Raw genomic sequence first — 20,241 nt, forward strand, 5'->3', positions numbered from 1 at the left:
CGTAAGGTAGACAAACGACCCCAAGACGAGTTGGATGATGACGACATGTCTAATAGGAATGTGAAGATTAGAGGTATAGATAGGAGCAATATAGCAGAAAGTGATGAGAATATTTTCAAGGGATTTAAAGAGGGTGGGGGGGACACAACCCCCCCCCCGACTGACAAGACTAGAAGAGAAGGTCGATAAGGTGATCGAGGACTTGGAGAGTAGGTTAGGTCATATGAACACCATTTTACAAAGGGTTGAAAGATTGGAAGAACTGGAAAAGGCGAATAAAAACTTAACTGATGAAATAGAAGACCTAAAAAGACAGTTAAGAGAGGTAAAGGTGGAGAATGAGGAATTGAAGAAGAATAGTAAAGAAAACAGAGAAACGATAGCTAAAGAAAGTAAAAATTGGAAGAAAACCCAAGAAGGAAATAAGGTTTCATTCACTGACATAGTCAAACAGCAATTGAAAGAACATACTGAAGACTCAGTTATTAAAGTGATGAGACAAAAGGAGAATATAGTAAGGGATTTAGCAGACAAGAAGAAATGTATAATTATATTAGGAATGGAAGAGAAACACAACACAGATAGAACCACAAGAATCAAAGAGGAAAATGAAAAAGTAAGCCAATTACTAGAATCAGTTCAGGAAGATGAACCAGGAATTATGAAACAAATCGAAGAGAAATTTAGACTCGGAAAGTATAGCACAGACAAGACCAGACCAATTAAGATTAAATTCAAGTCACAAACAACGGCAGAGAATATCTTATCCAAAACAGGGAAACTAGCAACAAGTGAACAATACAAAAAGATATGGATAAAAAGAGAAATGAATAAAGAGGAAAGAGAGGAAGAAAAGCAGAAAAGACTGGAAGCTAAGACAAAAAACGAGAACAGAACGGAGTCAGAGAAAGAGAGATTCTATTGGAGAGTAGTGAACATGAAACTAAGGAAGTTCGACATACAAAAGAAAAACATAAGGGAAACAGAGAACACAATGGAAGTGGCAGAAAACTAAGAGTGTCTTACACAAATATAGATGGATTAATAACAGGATTGAATGAGCTGAATGATTATTTGAAAGAAAAAGAACCGGACATAATGGGAATTGTAGAAACAAAATTAAAAGGCCCACTACCACCCAACAGTGTAGGACATGATGCATACAATTATTGGATTAGAAACAGAGAGAAAAAGCAAGGGGGTGGAGTTATGTTCCTGACTAAGAAGGATATAAACGTGAAAGGTGTCATATATGGAAAGAATACAGTAGAGATGATTATGATAGAAGTGGAAGACAGAGATAAGAAGAGCAGAAAATTTGTGATCAATTATGTGCCTCCGAAAACAGCCTCATGGGAGGAGAGTGAATATAAAAGTATGCTAGAGGACACAAAGATAGCATTAACTAAAATAATGGAAGACGGAGGAAGAATAGTTATGATGGGCGACTTTAATTGCAAAGAAATCTGCTGGGAAGAAATGACAGTAAAGAGTGGTGATGACTCATGGGGAAATGCTCTACTTGAGATGATTACTGACCATTCAATGACACAATGGATACAAGAGAACACTAGGTATAGAAATGAAGAAGAACCATCGAGGCTAGACTTAATAATTACATCTGAACCTAGAATAGTGGACAAGATTGAATATAAAACACCAATAGGTAAAAGTGACCACATATTGATTGAACTGGAACTTAATGAAGAAAAATATATGAAAAGAAATGAACAATATAGAAAAGGAAGAATGATGTATGAAAAAACAAACTTTGATAAAATAAGAGAATTCTTCCAACAAGAAAACTGGGAAGAAATATACAAAGAAGAAACATCAGTGGAAGAGAAATGGAATATTTTGACAAAAATTTACAAAAAAGGAGTGGAAAAGTATGTCCCAAGACAAAAACAAGAAAAAGAATATGTAAAATGCTGGTACAACAAAAGTTGTAGGGAGTTAAAAGACAAAAGAGACAAAGCCTGGACCAGATGGAAAAAAGACAGAAGACCTGAAAAATGGAAAATATATACTGGTTATAGAAATGAATATGTACAAAAGTGCAGAGAGGAAAAAAGAAAATATGAAAAAGATGTTATAGAAAAGTGTAAAGATCAACCAAAACTATTCTACAGATTTGTAAACAATAAACTGAAAAACAAACAAGACTTGGAGAAATTGAGACAAGGAGGAGTTGAATACACTGAGGAAATGGAAATGGCAGAAATTATGAACAAACATTTTAAATCAGTGTTTACAAGGGAAAATATACAACCTGAAGAGATTGAGTGGAAAGAAAAAGTCCCCCCTATGGAAGAAATAGAAGTAACAAAGAATGAAATATTGACACACTTGGGTAATTTTGATGTCAGAAAATCGCATGGACCAGATGAAATAGCAAACTGGATTCTGAAAGAATGCAGGAATGAACTGGCAGACAAAATACATAGCATAATAAGCAGTTCCTTAAAAGAAGGAAAAGTTCCAGAAGATTGGAAAAAAGCAAATATAGTACCTATATATAAAGGAGGAAATAAAGAAGAACCTACCAACTGTAGACCAGTCTCTCTAACAAGTACAATAGCAAAAATTTGTGAAAGAATTATCAAAAGTAGATGGGTAAAATACTTGGAAAAAAACAACGTACTAAATCCAAGGCAATTTGGATTCAGACAAGGACGATCATGCGTCACCAATTTAATATGTTTCTATTCAAGGCTAATAGATATAATACAAGAAAGAGATGGATGGGCTGATTGTGCATTTCTAGACCTAAAAAAAGCTTTTGACAAAGTACCACATAAGAAGTTGCTTAAGAAATTAGAATATGAAGGAGGAATACAAGGTAAATTGCTAAATTGGATGGAAGACTTTTTGCAAGAAAGAAAAATGAGAGTAGTGATAAGAGATCAGCACTCAAAATGGAATGAAGTAATAAGCGGTGTCCCGCAGGGAACAGTTCTGGCCCCAATAATGTTTGCTATATATATTAATGATATGGATGAAGGAATTGAAAGCTATATGAGCTTCTTTGCAGATGATGCAAAACTACTGAAAAGAGTGAAAACTGAAGAAGATTGTGAATCACTACAGAGAGATCTAAATAAAGTACAGGAATGGAGTAGGAAGTGGGAGATGGAATTCAATACAAAAAAGTGTAGTATAATGGAATTTGGAAAAAGCAAAAACAGAATAACAGGATCATATAATTTGGGAGAAGAAGGAATAAAAAAAGTAGAAAATGAGAAGGACCTGGGAGTCATTGTTATGAATAATATGTCACCTGAGAAACATATAAATAAGATTTTTGGAGAAACTTATAATTTAATAAGAACAATCAAAGTGGCATTTACATACCTGGATGAAGAAATGGTGAGGAAAATCCTAATCACCCTGATAAGACCAAGATTGGAATATGCAGCAACGATATGGTCACCAAGTACAAAAAAATGTATAAAAAAACTTGAAAGAATACAAAGAGCAATCACAAAACTGGCACCAACACTCTCAAAACTATCATATGAAGAGAGACTACAAAAACTTAAACTACAGACACTAGAGCAAAGAAGAGAGAGAGGAGATTTGATAGCTATTTACAGAATCATGAAAGGCATAGAAATTACTGATAGAGAGAATCTGATAAAATGGGATGACAGAAATACAAGAGGACACGGAAAGAAAATAAAAAAAGACAGCTATAGAAGAGATTTGAAAAAGAACAGCTTTCCTCACAGAGTAATAGACAGTTGGAACAAGTTAGATGAGAAAGTGGTGTGTGCAAAATCAATACATGAATTTAAAAATAGTTTAGATAAAATGAGATATGAAGACGGGACCCCACGAGCATAGCTCCCCTTCCCGTAAAATACAACTAGGTAAATACAACTAGGTAAATACACACCCTTTCACCGAATGGACGGCGAGAACTGGTGTTCCAAAGAAAAAGGAAAAACTATGTGGATCTCAACATCCAGGAAGTGCCTTTTTGTATTTATAGGGAAGGGGGAGTGCTCGTGGAATAGTGGGGAAGTGATAGGGAAGGAGAAGGGAAGGGATATTGAGGGAAATGGAAGGAAATGAGGAAGGGGAGGACTTGGTCCAAGAGTCCAGGCGGCTTGTAAACAAACGCCGAACGGATGACTTGGATTTCGATGATGGGACTAACAAAATTGTAAAGATCAGAAACATAGATAAGAGCAGTTCAATGGAAGGTGAGGATAATAATTTCCAAGGATTTAATGAGGGGGCGGCAGATACCAACCTCCCCCGACTGGCAAAACTGGAGGAAAAACTTGAACAAATGACTGAAATATAGTACAGATAAGACCAGACCAATTAAGATTAAATTCAGGTCACAAACGATGGCAGAGAATATCTTGTCCAAAACAGGGAAACTAACAACAAGTGAACAATATAAAAAGGTATGGATAAAAAGGGAAATGAATAAAGAGGAAAGAGAGGAGGAAATAAGGAAAAGACATGAAGCTAAGAAAAAAACGAGACCAGAACGGAGACAGAAAAACAAGAATTCTACTAGAGAGTAGTGAATATGAAATTGAAGAAATGGAAAATAACAGAGAGAAACACAAAAGAAACAGAATACAATGGAAATAACAGAAAGTTAAAAGTATCCTACACAAATATAGATGGATTAATAACAGGACTGAATGAACTGAACAAATATCTGAAAGAAAAAGATCCGGACATAATGGGAATTGTTGAGACAAAATTAAAAGGTCCACTACCACCCAACAGCATAGGACACAATGCATATAATTATTGGATTAGAAACAGAGAGATAAAACAAGGGGGTGGAGTTATGTTCCTGACTAAGAAGGATATAAGCGTGAAGAGTGTCACATATGGGAACAATAGAGTAGAGATGATTATGATAGAAGTAGAAGATAGAGATAAGAAGAGCAGAAAGTTTGTAATAAACTATGCGCCCCCAAAAACAGCCTCGTGGGAAGAGAATGAACATAAAAGCATGTTAGAAGACACAAGAATAACACTAAACAAGATAATGGAAGATGGAGGAAGAATAGTTATGATGGGCGACTATAATTGCAAAGAAATATGCTGGGAAGAGATGACCGTAAAGGGTGGAGAAGACTCATGAGGAAATGTTCTACTTGAGAAGATTACTGACCACACAATGACACAATGGATCCAAGAGAACACTAGGTATAGAAATGAAGAAAAACCATCGAGACAAGACCTAATAATCACATCAGAACCTGAAATAGTGGAAAAGATAGAATACCAGGCACCAATAAGCAAAAGTGACCACATATTGATAGAACTAGAACTAAATGAGAAAAAATACATAAAAAGAAATGAACAATATAGAAAAGGAAGATTGATGTATGAAAAAGCAAATTTTGATAAAATAAGAGAATTCTTCCAAAATGAAAACCGGGAAAGAATACACAAAGAAGATACATCAGTAGAAGAGAAATGGAATATTTTGGCAAAAATCTATAAAAAAGTAGTAGAAAAGTATGTCCCAAGACAAAAACAAGAAAAAGAATATGTAAAGTGCTGGTACAATAAAAGTTGTAGGGAGATAAAAGACAAAAGAGACAAAGCTTGGGCCAAATGGAAGAAAAACAAAAGACCAGAAAAATTGAAAATATATACTTGTTATAGAAATGAATATGTACAAGCGTGCAGAGAGGAAAAAAGAAAATATGAAAAAGATGTCATAGAAAAATGTAAAGATCAACCAAAACTATTCTACAGATTTGTAAACAACAAACTGAAAAACAAACAAGATTTGGAGAAATTAAGACAAGGAGGAGTTGAATACACAGAGGAAATTGAAATGGCGGAAATTATGAACAAACATTTTAAATCAGTGTTTACAAGGGAGAACATACAACCTGAAGACATTGAATGGAAAGAGAAAGTCCCCCCTATGAAAGAAATAGAAGTAACAAAGAATGAAATATTGACACACTTGAGTAATCTTGATGTTAGAAAATTGCATGGACCAGATGAAATAGCAAACTGGATTTTGAAAGAATGCAGGAATGAACTGGCAGACATAATACATAGCATAATAAACAGTTCCTTGAAAGAAAGTAAAGTTCCAGAAGATTGGAAAAAAGTAAATATAGTACCTATATATAAAGGGGGAAATAAAGAAGACCCTAACAACTATAGGCCAGTCTCTCTAACAAATACAATAGCAAAAATTTGTGAAAGAATTGTCAAAAATAGATGGGTAAAATATTTAGAAAAAAACAACGTGCTAAATCCAAGACAATTTGGATTCAGACAAGGACGATCATGTGTCACCAATTTAATATGTTTCTATTCAAGGCTAATAGATATAATACAAGGCTAATAGATATAATACAAGAAAGAGATTGTGCATTTCTAGACCTAAAAAAAGCTTTTGACAAAGTACCACATAAGAAGTTGCTTAAGAAATTAGAAACTGAAGGAGGAATACAGGGCAAACTGCTAAATTGGATGGAAGACTTTTTGCAAGAAAGAAAAATGAGAGTAGTGATAAGAGACCAACACTCAAAATGGGATGAAGTAATAAGCGATGTTCCACAAGGAACAGTTCTGGCCCCAATAATGTTTGCTATATATATTAATGATATGGATGAAGGAATTGAAAGCTATATGAGCTTCTTTGCAGATGATGCAAAACTATTGAAAAAAGTGAACATGGAAGAAGATTGTGAATCACTACAGAGAGATCTAAATAAAGTACAGGAATGGAGTAGGAAGTGGGAGATGGAGTTCAATACAAAGAAGTGTAGTATAATGGAATTTGGAAAAAGCAAAAACAGAATAACAGGATCATATAAATTGGGAGAAGAAGGAATGAAAAAAGTAGAAAATGAGAAGGACCTGGGAGGCATTGTTATGAATAATATGTCACCTGAGAAACATATAAATAAGATTTTTGGAGAAACCTATAATTTAATAAGAACAATGAAAGTTGCATTTACATACCTGGATGAAGAAATGGTGAAGAAAATTCTAATCACCCTGATAAGACCAAGATTGGAATATGCAGCAACGATATGGTCACCAAGTACAAAAAAATGTATAAAAAAAAACTTGAAAGAATACAAAGAGCAATTACAAAATTGGCACCTACACTCTCAAAACTATCATATGAAGAGAGACTAGCAAAACTTGAACTACAGACACTAGAGCAAAGAAGAGAGAGAGGAGATTTGATAGCTATTTACAGAATCATGAAAGGCATAGAAATTACTGATAGAGAGAATCTGATAAAATGGGATGACAGAAATACAAGAGGACATGGAAAGAAAATAAAAAAGACAGCTATAGAAGAGAACCTGAAAAAGAACAGCTTTCCTCACAGAGTAATAGACAGTTGGAACAAGTTAGATGAGAAAGTGGTGTGTGCAAAAACAATACATGAATTTAAAAATAGTTTAGATAAAATGAGATATGAAGACGGGACACCACGAGCATAGCTCCCCTTCCCGTAAAATACAACTAGGTAAATACACACACACGCCACACACACATACATACGCCACATACACACACATATACATACGCCACACACACACAATGTGTATACGCCACATACACACACATGTATATACGCCACATACACACACATGTATATACGCCACATACACATATGCATATACGCCACATACACATGTATATACGCACAAACACATACGCCACATACACATGTATATACGCACAAACACATACGCCACAAACGCCACATACATACACCACTTACACGTGCGCGCGCACACACGCACACACACACGTACACATACATATACATATGGTTCTCGGTATTTAATATGGAAAGTCAGCATACGCGGTAATTTCAGGAACCTAACCCCCGTGTTATTTGAGGGACTCCTGTACCTAAAACTATCCATTTCCTCCAGTCTCTCTCCCTTAACCTCTTCAGTATGGGCCAAAATCTCGCGGGCAGCATTAGCTACCAGACGTACGATGTGTCGTAATAATACTCGCATCATAAAATATTGTCACCGCTTATATCGATCGTTCTCTCTTTCACCCGTGAATTTTGATAACCATTGAAAATGTGATGAAGACAGTTTAGAGAGTATGTCATTACACAGGGGCAACTACAATAAATATAATCAAGACGCCGATATGGTAGCCTCGCATATCCACTTGCTCCTCATGCCGCCTACGTATGTGGCACCATATGGAAGGGGTTAATACTCACTTCCAGTCTGCTGCTACTTTCTCCCCTTGTACATCTCATCACCTTACTTTTACCCACATTTATCTTCAACTTCCTTCTTTCACACACCTTCCCAAACTCTGTCACTAACTTCCTCAATCCCTCCTCTGATCCAGCCACAAGCGCAGTGTCATCCACAAACAACAACTGGCTTATCTCCCACTTTTCTCTATTTTCTTTGAGCATCTCCAATCCCTGACCCACCACCCTTGCATTTACCTCTCACACCACCCCATCCATGTATAAGTTGAACAGCCAGGGCGACATAACGCATCCCTGACGAAGTCCCACCTTTACCTTGAACCACTCACTCTCCATTTGTAATCCTTACACATGCTTTACTACTCTTGTATAAACTCTTGACAGCTCCTAAAAGCTTTCCTCCTCTCCCATATATCTGCAATACCTCCCACAGTGCCTTCCTGTCTGTCCTGTAGTAAGCCTTTTCCAAATCCATAAAAGCCCAAGAAACATCCTTACTTTTTCCTATGGCTTTCTCACATATCTGCTTTACCACAAAAAACTGATCTACACAACCCCTACCTGTCCTAAACCCACATTGTTCTCACCAATTACTCCCTTTGTTCCTCTTCTAATCCTCTCAATCAAGACCCTCCCATAAGCTTTCCCAACTACACTTAAGCTGATCCCTATGAAACTACTACACTCACATTTGTCCCCTTCTCCCTTGTAAAGTGGAACTATACAGGCACTCCACCAATCCTCCGGCACTCTAACCTCTCTTAAGCAAACATTAAATAACCTCACCAGCCAGTCTGCCATCACTGTACCTCCTATTTTTCAGACATTCTGCATGACATCCATCCAATCCAGGTGCCTTACCTGCTTTCATCATCGTAACAACTGCCTATACCTCATCTTTCCTTATTTCTCCTCCATTTTCCTCACTTATCACGATAATTTTATTAGCACTTCCCACTGCAGCTACCTTTCCCTCCCTATCCTCCTTCACATTTAGCAACTCCCTAAAATACTCTGCCCTTCTTCCTCTTACTGCCTTTTCTTCCATTATCATCTCACCATCTACACCTTTTACCTTTTACCTTTTCTTCTCTACTTGATTCACCTCTTCCTCTCTTAATTTCTTTCCAAAACATCTTATTATTACTTTCAAAATTTTCTGTCATACTTTTACCCCATTTCACATCTGCTTTCCTCCTTGCCTCCTTTATCTTATGCTTTACTTCTCTTCTCTTTACTTCGTACCTCTCATATGACTCCCTTCTTTTTTTCTACAACCTTCTTTGCTTCCACATCCAACCACTCACTACCCTTCCTTCTATTTCCTCCCATCCTCCTTGTTCCACACACCATCTTTGCACACCTTGTGACTCCCTCCTTGAACCATCCCCATTCTTCCTCCACTCCTATTTCTACTCTATCCTTCACTCCCTCCCACTCCTCTCTCAACTTCTTCTTGTACTCCTTCTCCTTTTCTTTCTCATTTAAGGAGTTCACTCTAAGCACCTCCCTACCTTTTGTCCTTTTCCTCTTTCTCCATCTATCCTCCACTCTCAACTTACCTTCCACCATAAAATGATCTGATATCCCCACACTCTCTCACCTCAGAACATGTACATCCTTAACTCCTATTTACCTCTATATAATCCACCACCCTCTCCCATGTGTACTTATGCTTGACTTTCTTCCTAAACACTGTATTTGCTATCATCAACTCTCTAGACACATCACCATCAACTCTCCACTATGATTATTCCCTTGAACACCACACTTTCCTACCACTCCGTCTATTGGTTCATTTCCTACCCTAGAATTAAGGTCTCCCAATACCACTACATTGACGTTTCTCCCTAATTCCTCTATGCACTCATTCAAATCTATCCAAAAAGCTTCCCTTTCTTCTACACTCTTCTCACTACCAGGTCCATATGCACTTACAAAATCCCACATCTCCCTTCCTAGTTTCACCTTCATCCACATTAACCTTGAAGAAACCTCCGTCCACTCCACTACATGTTTACCTATCTCTCCACTTACTAGTATAGCCACCCCTTCTTTCCCTCATCCTCTCTTCACTCCAGAGAACCTCCCAACTACACTTTCACTGAAAGCCAACACATTTTTTTTTTTTTTTTTTTTTTTTTTTTTTTTTTTTTTTTTTTTTTTTTTTTTTTTTTTTTTTTTTTTTTTTTTTTTTTTTTTTTTTTTTTTTTTTTTTTAGGAATGCCCTCTGTGGAGCTACAGGGAGAAGGATGCCTAGTGTTAATCCCTGTCCCATTTTTGTCACCTCTCATGATCAAGTGGGAACACTTAGTGGCAGTATTCTTTCCCTGCACCACAGGGTAAAAACTGGAACCAATTATGGGAAATAAAAAAAAATAACTTATTTTCTAAAAAGTGTAAAGTATTGGAAATGGGTGAAAGTACAAAGAGGCAATCAGTGAGATAACTGATGTGAAATGAAACTATTTCAGGGGTGAAAGAAAACCTATGGGATGGGAAAATGACAAGTGGTCATGCAAAAATTAAAAAAGACAGCTTGATGCATAAACTTTTGGAATAGTTAATCATTTTTGCCCTGAGTTTCACTGACTGGATAACTGCAGCCCAATAGAGTCCTCTTGGAGGAAACTTTGGACTGTTGTCTGTGTTGTATTTGTGTGGGATTATTTCTTATTACATCCTAAAAACAAATAAACAAAGCTGTAGTAATAATAATAAGGTGCATTTAAACCACCACATCCAGAAACAAAAATTCTCACTATAGAACAGCACATAAAAATGATAGGCACACAGTTCTATGCTAAAGCCCCCAAACTCATGTAGCTTTCCCACATTGTTACACAAACACAACTGCTTGAATGCATAAAAATACAACCCCAACATCATACTACTCGACATCTTTCTTCAACAACCTACCTTTTGTACCTCACATGCCCGTAAAAAAAAAAAAAAAATCACTCCAATCACAAAGCAAACACCCCAAGACTGTCCCCCCAAATTCCATAGTCCACCTGATTTCCCCAGATATCTGTCTATCCAAGAAGTCCTGCCCACAGCAAGCAAGAACCACATTGGCATGTTGATATTCTGGCCATCACCCAGCATTAAAAGACTCAGATTGCCCCAGATGTAGTCACTATACAGAACACCTCATCCTACATTCATTGAAATTCAAGGAAACAGTTGTAGATATTCTTAAAAGAATTTCTAGTCCTGTAAAGCTCATTTTGGCAAAATTCTGTGAATTGCATCTATATGATTCATCTATTAGTTTTGTATTTCCTACTTAGTGAAATTCAATGACTGCATGATTGCTTTTATCTGTAGGGCACTAGTATTTTAACTTAACCACTTCGGTATGATGATGCCCACATAGGTGTCATAAGGTGCAAGTAGGTACACAAGGATGCCAGCATTAGCATCTTGATTATATATATATTTTTGCAATTGTACATGAGTTACCCCCGGATTCTGTGAACTGGTTAGATCACACTTTCTGTATTTATTATTACTCAGAGTAAAAGAGAACAAGTAATACAACAGTGACTTTATATTTTATAATGTAAATAGTGTGATGAATTGTACATTTGGCAGTTGATGCTGCACACTAAAATTTGAGTCATACTTGAAGTGGTTAAATGATATGGAGTTCTTTTATTACAAGTAGATCCAGTATGGGTGCATCTTCTCTTGTATATTTTGTTTCTTTAACTCATTGGGTCATTGTTCATTGTTCATTACTATACTCAACAATATTCTTATATTAGTGCCTACCAGTAAGTTTTACAATAATGAGCTATGGTGAATAATTCCTTGAATTTCACAAAACCACACTTGATTGCACCTCCACAACATAATTCCCAATGGTCAGGAAGACAAAGATATCCTCCAAACAGTGCAAAATAGGACATTGAGAGTAATAACCAGGTGCACTAAAACCACCCCAATGGAACATTTATTCATAGAAACCAAAATCCTTTCCAAATAACAACACATGAAACTGATAAGTATGGAAAAGATGTGTTTATACTTCATGCAAATCTGGAAGAGCCCTCAAACCCTCCCATCTTTCCCACCACATGCAAACATAACCAACTAAAAGGACCAATAACATTTATCTGCATGTAATTGTCCCACAAGATGGACAGTGAAGTTGTCCATTTTCAAAACCCAGTGATCATTAAATCTCCCCATGGCTTATTGTCTGTGTTGTATTAGTGTAGGTGTTTCTTTGTTACTGGCTAGCAGGAGAAGGAGGGGAACAGTTGCTGTTTGACACCTCTCCATTTGTGACGTGTGGGGTCACCAGATGGTGTAACTGGATTCCTAGCAAGAGAGATCCAGGGCAACAGAAAAAGTGGTGGGAAAAATCAAAAGTGAAAGAGTTTTTGCCTGATCTGGAGACTGTCTCGAGGACATCTCCAGATGTAGGTGAGGGTGTTGATAGGTTCTCAAGATGGGCAGTTGTGAGACGATTTCCTCTAATGGTTATATTGCAGGACTGCCAGTGGCAAGTACCAAATATCAAATATTTGTCCCCTTCTGATATAAATCACACATTGCATTCTGTCACTTTATTTTCATAAATTCAAAATATATGGACTGGTTATTTTGAACCATCTGAATGTCCAAGATGCCATCACCCTTTTGTAGGTTTCCATCTGCTTGTGTCCATGTGATGTGTAGGTATTTATATTTTTTTCTTTTCACCTGTGTGTGCATATGTTTATTGACTTGTTTGTCATATATATATATATATATATATATATATATATTTTTTTTTTTTTTTTTTTTTTTTTTTTTTTTAATCCCTATTGGAAGGTTCTCTATTTGTTATGAAGACAAGATGAATATTTCCTTGGTTTTACTATTAGTTTTAAACAAGACCTTCATAGTGTATTAAGTATATGATTTTTTTTCTGTTTTCTTATAGTACTGTATATCAGACAAAAGAGAACAGATTTGTATGGAAAAGATGTGTTTATACTTCATGCAAATCTGGATGTAATTTTTTTATTGTGTGTGAAATTGAAAGTCAGAGGTGTCTTGATATGTTTATATTTATAAATTGTTTATTAATCAGTTTACTTCCAAATTCTAACATTAAGGTGATACACATTGTTTTGATATCCAACTTATCTCAGCATCATTTTCTTCTACAGCAGCAGCTGCTGCAGCTGCTGCAGCTGTGCAGGTGAGTGGGGCTTTTCCGCAACAACAACAAACACAACAGTTTCCTCCACCTCCTTCCCCAGCTCCACCTTCAACTGGGACACATCCACTTTCATCTCTAGATTTTAATCAGCCACCACCAGGTTTTCCTCCATGTAAGTATATTTTTTGGTTACCTTCCTTGTAAGGGGGGAAAAGCCTTTGGTACATGTAAGTATGTTATGATAAAAAGGGATAATTCAGTGATGTAAATTAATAGTTTCAATCTGTTCTATTAATACGTTACTTTATATCTTTTCATGCATCAAAGTTCAAATTGGCACTCTTGCATTCAAGACACCATCCAGTATTAACCACTTCACTCCGGACTTAAATCTCGCGGGCAGCAGCCAATGCCAGCCATACGACATGTCGTAATAATACTCGCATCATAAAATATAGTCACCGCTTATATCGATCGTTCTCTCTTTCACCTGCGAATTTTGAAAACCACAGAGAATGGTATTCAGGGCACATTTGGGAGAATGTAAAAACACAGGGGCGACTACAATAAATATAATCAAGACGCCGATATGGCAGCGTCGCGAATCCACTTGCTCCTCATGACGCCTACGTAGGCGGCACCGTATGGAAGTGGTTAAAACATTATGAATACAGAATAGGCCTGGCCACAGAATGAAACTGCCCTAGATACAATCACCATACAAAGAACACTGACCACCTCATACTACAATGCCCCACACTAACAAAACCTAGACAACAATACAAGATCATTTCCTTGAGTGACTTATGGTTGCACCTGGCGGATGTGGCCAGTTTACCTGGGAGCTGTGGGTCTCCTGTAAAAGAGACCTGTGGCGAACCAATGATTGATATACCTGGGCCAGGGTGATTGGTGTAGGAAAGTAGTTGCAAAGGTATGAATGAATTATGTAGTGATGTCCAAATGGAGGACTGGAATATTTCTGGATATAAATGAGTTCCCCGTCTGGGGTATTGGCTGCATGTTATTGTGGCAGAGTACCATGCAGTTCATACTTTAGGGTCTATATGGGGCACCCCTATGGACCAGAGCCACACATCATTTTGTCTGTGATAGAGGAAAACTCTGTTCATAGAGAAATTATGACACTTTTATACTACGACTGTCCCTCCATTATGCTGTCCCCCAACCACTTGTTACTGTCCTGTACTATTTCTTTGAATATTCATTTCCTTTTTTCGCCTACCCTGTGGTGGGGGAAGAGAATGCTACCACCAAGTCTTTCCACTTGAGTCGTAAAAGGCGACAAAAAACGGGACGGGGGATGGGATTAAGAGTCCTGCTACCCATAGCCCCAAAGAGGACATTCCTAAAAAATTTAAAGGCATACTCATAAGAGGGTCTGGGAGTTTTCCAACCAGTACCCTAAGGTTCGGGTCTTTTAACGTGTGTGGATGTGGTACAGATGAGAGTAAAAGTGAAGAGATTGGCAGTATGTTTGTGAGAAGAAAGATGGATGTGCTGGCTTTGAGTGAAACTAAAATGAAAGGGAAGGGCAAGTGTGAGTTTGGGAGTGTAGCTGGGAGGTACTCAGGAGTGAAGAGGGGACAAGGGAGAGAAGGGGTGGCTATAATAGTAAATGAAGAGATAAGTAAGCGTGTAGTGGAATGGAAGGAGGTTTCATCAAGGTTGATATGGATGAAGATGAAGCTGGGAAGGGAGATGTGGGCTTTTGTAAGTGCATATGGGCCTGGTAGTGGGAAGAGTGTAGAAGAAAGGGAGGCTTTTTGGGTAGACATAAATGAGTGCATAGAGGGATTAGGGAGAAATGTTGATGTAGTTGTATTGGGAGACCTTAATGCTAGGGTAGGAAACGAACCAATAGACGGAGTGATTTGGAAGTATAGAGTTCCAGGTAAAAATCGTAGTAGAGAATTGATAGTGGAAATGTGTCTTGAAAGAGAGTTGAAGATAGCAAATACAGTGTTTAGGAAGAAAGTTAAGCATAAGTACACATGGGATGAGGGTGGTGGAGGGAAGGGTGGCAGATAGAGCATTAATGGACTACATAGTGGTGACCAGGAGTATGGTAGGAAGAGTTAAGGATGTACGTGTTCTAATGGGAGAGAGTGGGGGAATATCAGATAATTTTCTGGTGGAAGGTAAATTGAGAGTGGGAGAAAGAGGAAAAGGGCAGAAGGTAGGGAGATACTTGGAGTGAACTGCTTAAATGAGAAAGAAAAGAAAAATGTGTATAAGAAGAAGCTGAGAGAGGAGTGGGAGGGAGTGAAGGATAGAGTAGAACTAGGAGTGGAGGAGGAATGGGGATGGTTCAAGGAGGGAGTCATAAGGTGTGCAGAAATGGTGTGTGGAACAAATAGGGCAGGAAGAAATAGAAGGAAGGGTAGTGAGTGGTGGGATGAGGAAGCAAAGAAAGGTGTAGAAGAGAAGAAGCAGGCATTCATAGATTGGTTACAAATTAGGATGAGGGAATCATATGAGAGGTACAAAGTAAAGAGAAAGGAAGTTAAGCATAAGATAAAGAAAGCAAAGAGAAGAGCAGATGTCAAATAGGGTAAGAGTATGACAGAAAATTTTGAAAGTAATAAAAAGATGTTTTGGAGAGAAATTAAGAGAGGAAGAGGAGGCGAATCAAGTAGAGAAGAAAAGGTAAAAGATTCACATGGAGAGATGATAATGGAAGAGAAGGCAGTGAGAGGAAGGTGGGCAGAGTATTTTAGGGAGTTGCTAAATGTGAAGGAGGATAGGGAGGGAAAGGTAGTTGCAGTGGGATGCACTAAGAAAATGAGAGTGATGAGTGAGGAAAATGGAGGAGAAATAGGAAAAGATGAAGTGAAAGCAGCTGTTAAGATGATGAGAGCAGGTAAGGCACCTGGGTTGGATAGATGCCATGCAGAATGTCTGAAGAAAGGAGGTACAGTGATGGTGGACTGGTTGGTGAGGTTATTTAATGTTTGTTTAAGAGAGGGTAGAGTGCCAGAGGACTGGAGGAGTGCCTGTATAGTTCTGCTTTACAAGGGAAAAGGGGACAAGTGTGAGTGTAGTAATTTCAGAGGGATCAGCTTGTTAAGGGTAGTTGGGAAGGCTTATGGGAGGATCTTGATTGAGAGGATTAGGAGAGGAACGAGGGAGTAATTGGTGAGGAACAATGTGGGTTTAGGACAGGTAGGGGTTGTGTAGATCAGATTTTTGTGGTAAGACAGATATGTGAGAAAGCTATAGGAAAAGGTCTAAGGATATTTTTGGGCTTTTATGGATCTGGAAAAGGCTTACTACAGGGTAGACAAGAAGGCACTGTGGGAGGTACTACAGATATATGGGATAGGAGGAAAACTGTTAAGAGCAGTCAAGAGTTTTTATTAGAGTAGTAGAGCTTGTGTTAGGATTACAAATGGAGAGAGTGAATGGTTTGAGGTAAAGGTGGGACTGCATCAGGGATGTGTTGTGTCACCCTGGCTGTTCAATCTATACATGGATGGGGTGGTGAGAGAGGTGAATGCAAGGGTAGTGGGTCAGGGGTTTGAGATGGTTAAAGAAAATGGAGAAAAGTGGGAGGTGAGCCAGTTGTTGTTTGCTGATGACACTGCATTTGTAGCAGGATCAGAGGAGGGATTGAGGAAGTTAGTGAGAGTTTGATAAGGTATGTGAAAGAAGGAAGCTGAAGATAAATGTGGGCAAAAGTAAGGTGATGAGATGTACAAGGGGAGAGAGTGACAGCAGGCTGGAAGTGAGCAATAAGGGTGAAAGACGGGAGGAAGTGGATAGTTAAAGATACTTGGGTGTGAATGTGGCAGGAAAGGGAGGAGTGGGGGTGGAGGTAGAATGTAGATTGAGAGAAGCAAGTAAATGCCTTGGTGGATTAAAAAGTAATAAGAAATAGACATCTGGGAATGGATGCCAAGAGGAGGTTATATGAAGGAGTGATTGTGCCAACAGCACTGTACGGGGCAGAAACATGGAACATAAGAGAGGAAGAGAGTAGGAGTTTGAATGTGTTTGAGATGAAATGTCTGAGAAGTATGATAAGGGCTACTAGGCTAGATAGAGTGAGAAATGAGGTGAGGTATATGTATGCATGTATAAATGAGTTCAGATGAAAGTGCATTGGATCATCAGATCATTGTCTGGTGGAAAGGATATTAAGAGTGAAGGTAAAGTAGAGAAGTGAGAAAAGGGAGTATTAGACCAATGTTGCTCCAGTCACCTATTCCTTTACACAAGGGATCCAACACTCCATATAGCAGCTCAACAACACTGCCATCTAGTGTCTGTTCACTGAACCACATAAAATCCAACGGAGCCACACTCAGCCAAATGACAACAAATGAACACTCCAGCAATGCTTGGTCTTTTCTCTCTCTCTCTCTCTCTCTCTCTCTCTCTCTCTCTCTCTCTCTTTTTTCCAAAGTATTTATAAGCCACGGAATCCTATTGATTGGCAAGTTGCTCAGAGGTTCCAACCCAAGAAACAGAGTTAATCTCACCACTCTCGACAATATATCCTTCAACAGTGCAATATCAATGCAAAGATGATGATCCTCCACACCATAAGAAGAATTCAAGGCCTCCACCAAAGTCTTGTTGTCAACCAAGCAGAGTACAGCTAAGGTCTGGCATTTGACAGTGTCCCTGATAACCCGTCCAAGATAGGGAACGGCTTCAGTGCACTCAATGAGTGCCAGGGTCTCAGCAGACAATGTGGATTTCACCAGTCAGTGCAGTGTCCTTGATTGCCAATAAATTGGGCATCTTCTTCCTACTCCATCTTTGAGAAAAATCACAAATCCTCCCTGGGAGCCACCATCAGATAGATTCCCAAAGGAAGCATCTGAGAAGCACTCAATTATACAGTTCACAGCTGACAGCTTTCTAAACAGCAAGCAAAAATGGTCACCCACAACTCAGTTGATAATCTTATTGAGTCTCACAGCATCAGCCACTGTGGCATTTTTACAATGTCCACTCAGTTCACACACATCAAAGGCAATGTCAGGTCTTGTTTGTGTAGTTATCCAACTCAGTTGACCAATCAGAGCACAGCATCCCAAACTCAGTGGTGTGAGTAGACTGGCATAGCTATACTGACCAACTTTTATACCTTCAGCTGTAGTGCCCACTTCCAAACCTATGTACTTGAAGGTAGATTATGCTGTGCTTCCCATACAGAACTCTCCTTTAAGAACATCAATAACCGTCTCCTGGAACACCCCAGTGACCATCCAGAGAAAATCATCCACATATACACATATAATACCATGAAGTTCACCACCATAATACTAAAAAAACAAGGATGATTCAAATGGACACACTTCAGTTGACAGAGACAGTAGCTGACTCTTGACACGCAAGTACCACACTCTCTGCATCACATAGACTGTACAGTCTTTTTCAGTCTCCAAAGCTGACCACAATAATATTCTGGGGGAGGACGCAAGCAAACCTCTCACTCTGTGTAGATGCCCTGAAGGTAAGTTGACTTCACATCCAGGCTGTGACACTCCCAACCAAATGCAGAAGTCATTGTCAGATCCAATCTGATAGATTCTTTAGAACAAGCTGGAGAGTCCTTCCTAAAGCTGGATGTGTCCTCAAAACCCCTTGTTACAAGGCATGCCTTGATTATAGGGCTTCCATCTTTCACTTTTTCTGTGATAACTCACTGCACAGGTATAACTTCCTGTCCCCTGTCCTCCACCTCATAAACTTTTTTTTTTTTTTTTTTTCCAGCTGTGTTTTTATCATTTCTTCATTGAAGTAAGACACAAACATCTCCACTTCATCAGGGACAGCTTCCAATTCTGTAACTTCTGAAAAATCCACACTCTACATTCCCATCAGAATCTTTTTGGAAGTTGAACTAATTTTTATATTTCCTTTACCTTTACCCCCTTTGTCTTTGTTGTACCTCCTATACATCACCTACTTCCTCAGTGTTTTCAGATGTCGGTGCAGATGAAGCGAACCCCTCTGAATCCTCATGCACCCCCTCCTGGTTTGAGGTAAAGGTGGGACTTTGTCAGGGGTGTGTTATGTCACCCTGGCTGTTCAATTTTTACATGGATGGGGTGGTGCAAGAGGTGAATGCAAGGGTAGTGGGTCAGGGGTTTGAGATGATTAAAGAAAATGGAGAAAAGTGGGAGGTGAGCCAGCTGTTGTTTGCTGAAGACACTGCGCTTGTAGCAGGATCAGAGGAGGGATTGAGGAAGTTAGTGACAGAGTTTGAGAAGGTGTATGAAAGAAGGAAGCTGAAGATAAATGTGGGCAAAAGTAAGGTGATGAGATGTACAAGGGGAGAGAGTGACAGCAGGCTGGAGGTGAGCATTAGGGTGAGGAACTGGAGGAAGTGGATAGTTCCAGATACTTGGGTGCGAATGTGGCAGGAAAGGGTGGAGTGGGGGTGGAGGTAGAATGTAGATTGAGAGAAGCAAGTAAATGCCTTGGTGGATTAAAAAGTGTAATGAGAAATAGACATCTGGGAATGGATGCTAAGAGTAGGTTATATGAAGAAGTGATTGTGCCAACAGCAATGTACAGGGCAGAAACATGGAACATGAGAGAGGAAGAGAGAAGGAGTTTGAATGTGTTTGAGATGAAATGTCTGAGAAGATGATAGGGGTTACTAAGCTAGATTGAGTGAGAAATGAGGAGGTGAGTAGGAGAACAGGGATGGAAAGGGAGCTGGGAGATAGGGTTGATGAAAGAGTATTGGGATGGTTTGGACAAATGGAAAGAATGAGTGAAGAAAGATTAGTAAAAGAAGTGTGGAAGGCGGAGGTGGAAGGAGTGAATATGAGGGGGCGTCCTAGGATGAGATGGAAGGATAGGGTGAAAGGGGCTTTACAAAAGAGAG

The 20,241-nt window shown here is 38.6% G+C and overlaps 1 protein-coding gene across 5 annotated transcripts in view; it reads left to right on the forward strand.

Moving 5' to 3' along the window:
* Nucleotides 1-20,241, forward strand: part of scaf6 (SR-related CTD associated factor 6) — a 276,422-nt gene that overhangs the window by 196,139 nt on the left and 60,042 nt on the right. For 3 of the 5 annotated variants that reach the window (XM_076212514.1, XM_076212518.1, XM_076212516.1), the window contains one exon: nt 13,378-13,542. In XM_076212514.1, coding sequence (XP_076068629.1) covers nt 13,378-13,542 — 165 coding nt within the window. The remainder of the gene's footprint in view (nt 1-13,377; nt 13,543-20,241) is intronic. The other 2 variants (XM_076212515.1, XM_076212517.1) reach the window with 1 other exon arrangement.

This window comes from Oratosquilla oratoria, chromosome 30, assembly GCF_046742065.1.
Source record: "Oratosquilla oratoria isolate Oo_2021 chromosome 30, ASM4674206v1, whole genome shotgun sequence".
Taxonomy (NCBI): domain Eukaryota; kingdom Metazoa; phylum Arthropoda; class Malacostraca; order Stomatopoda; family Squillidae; genus Oratosquilla; species Oratosquilla oratoria.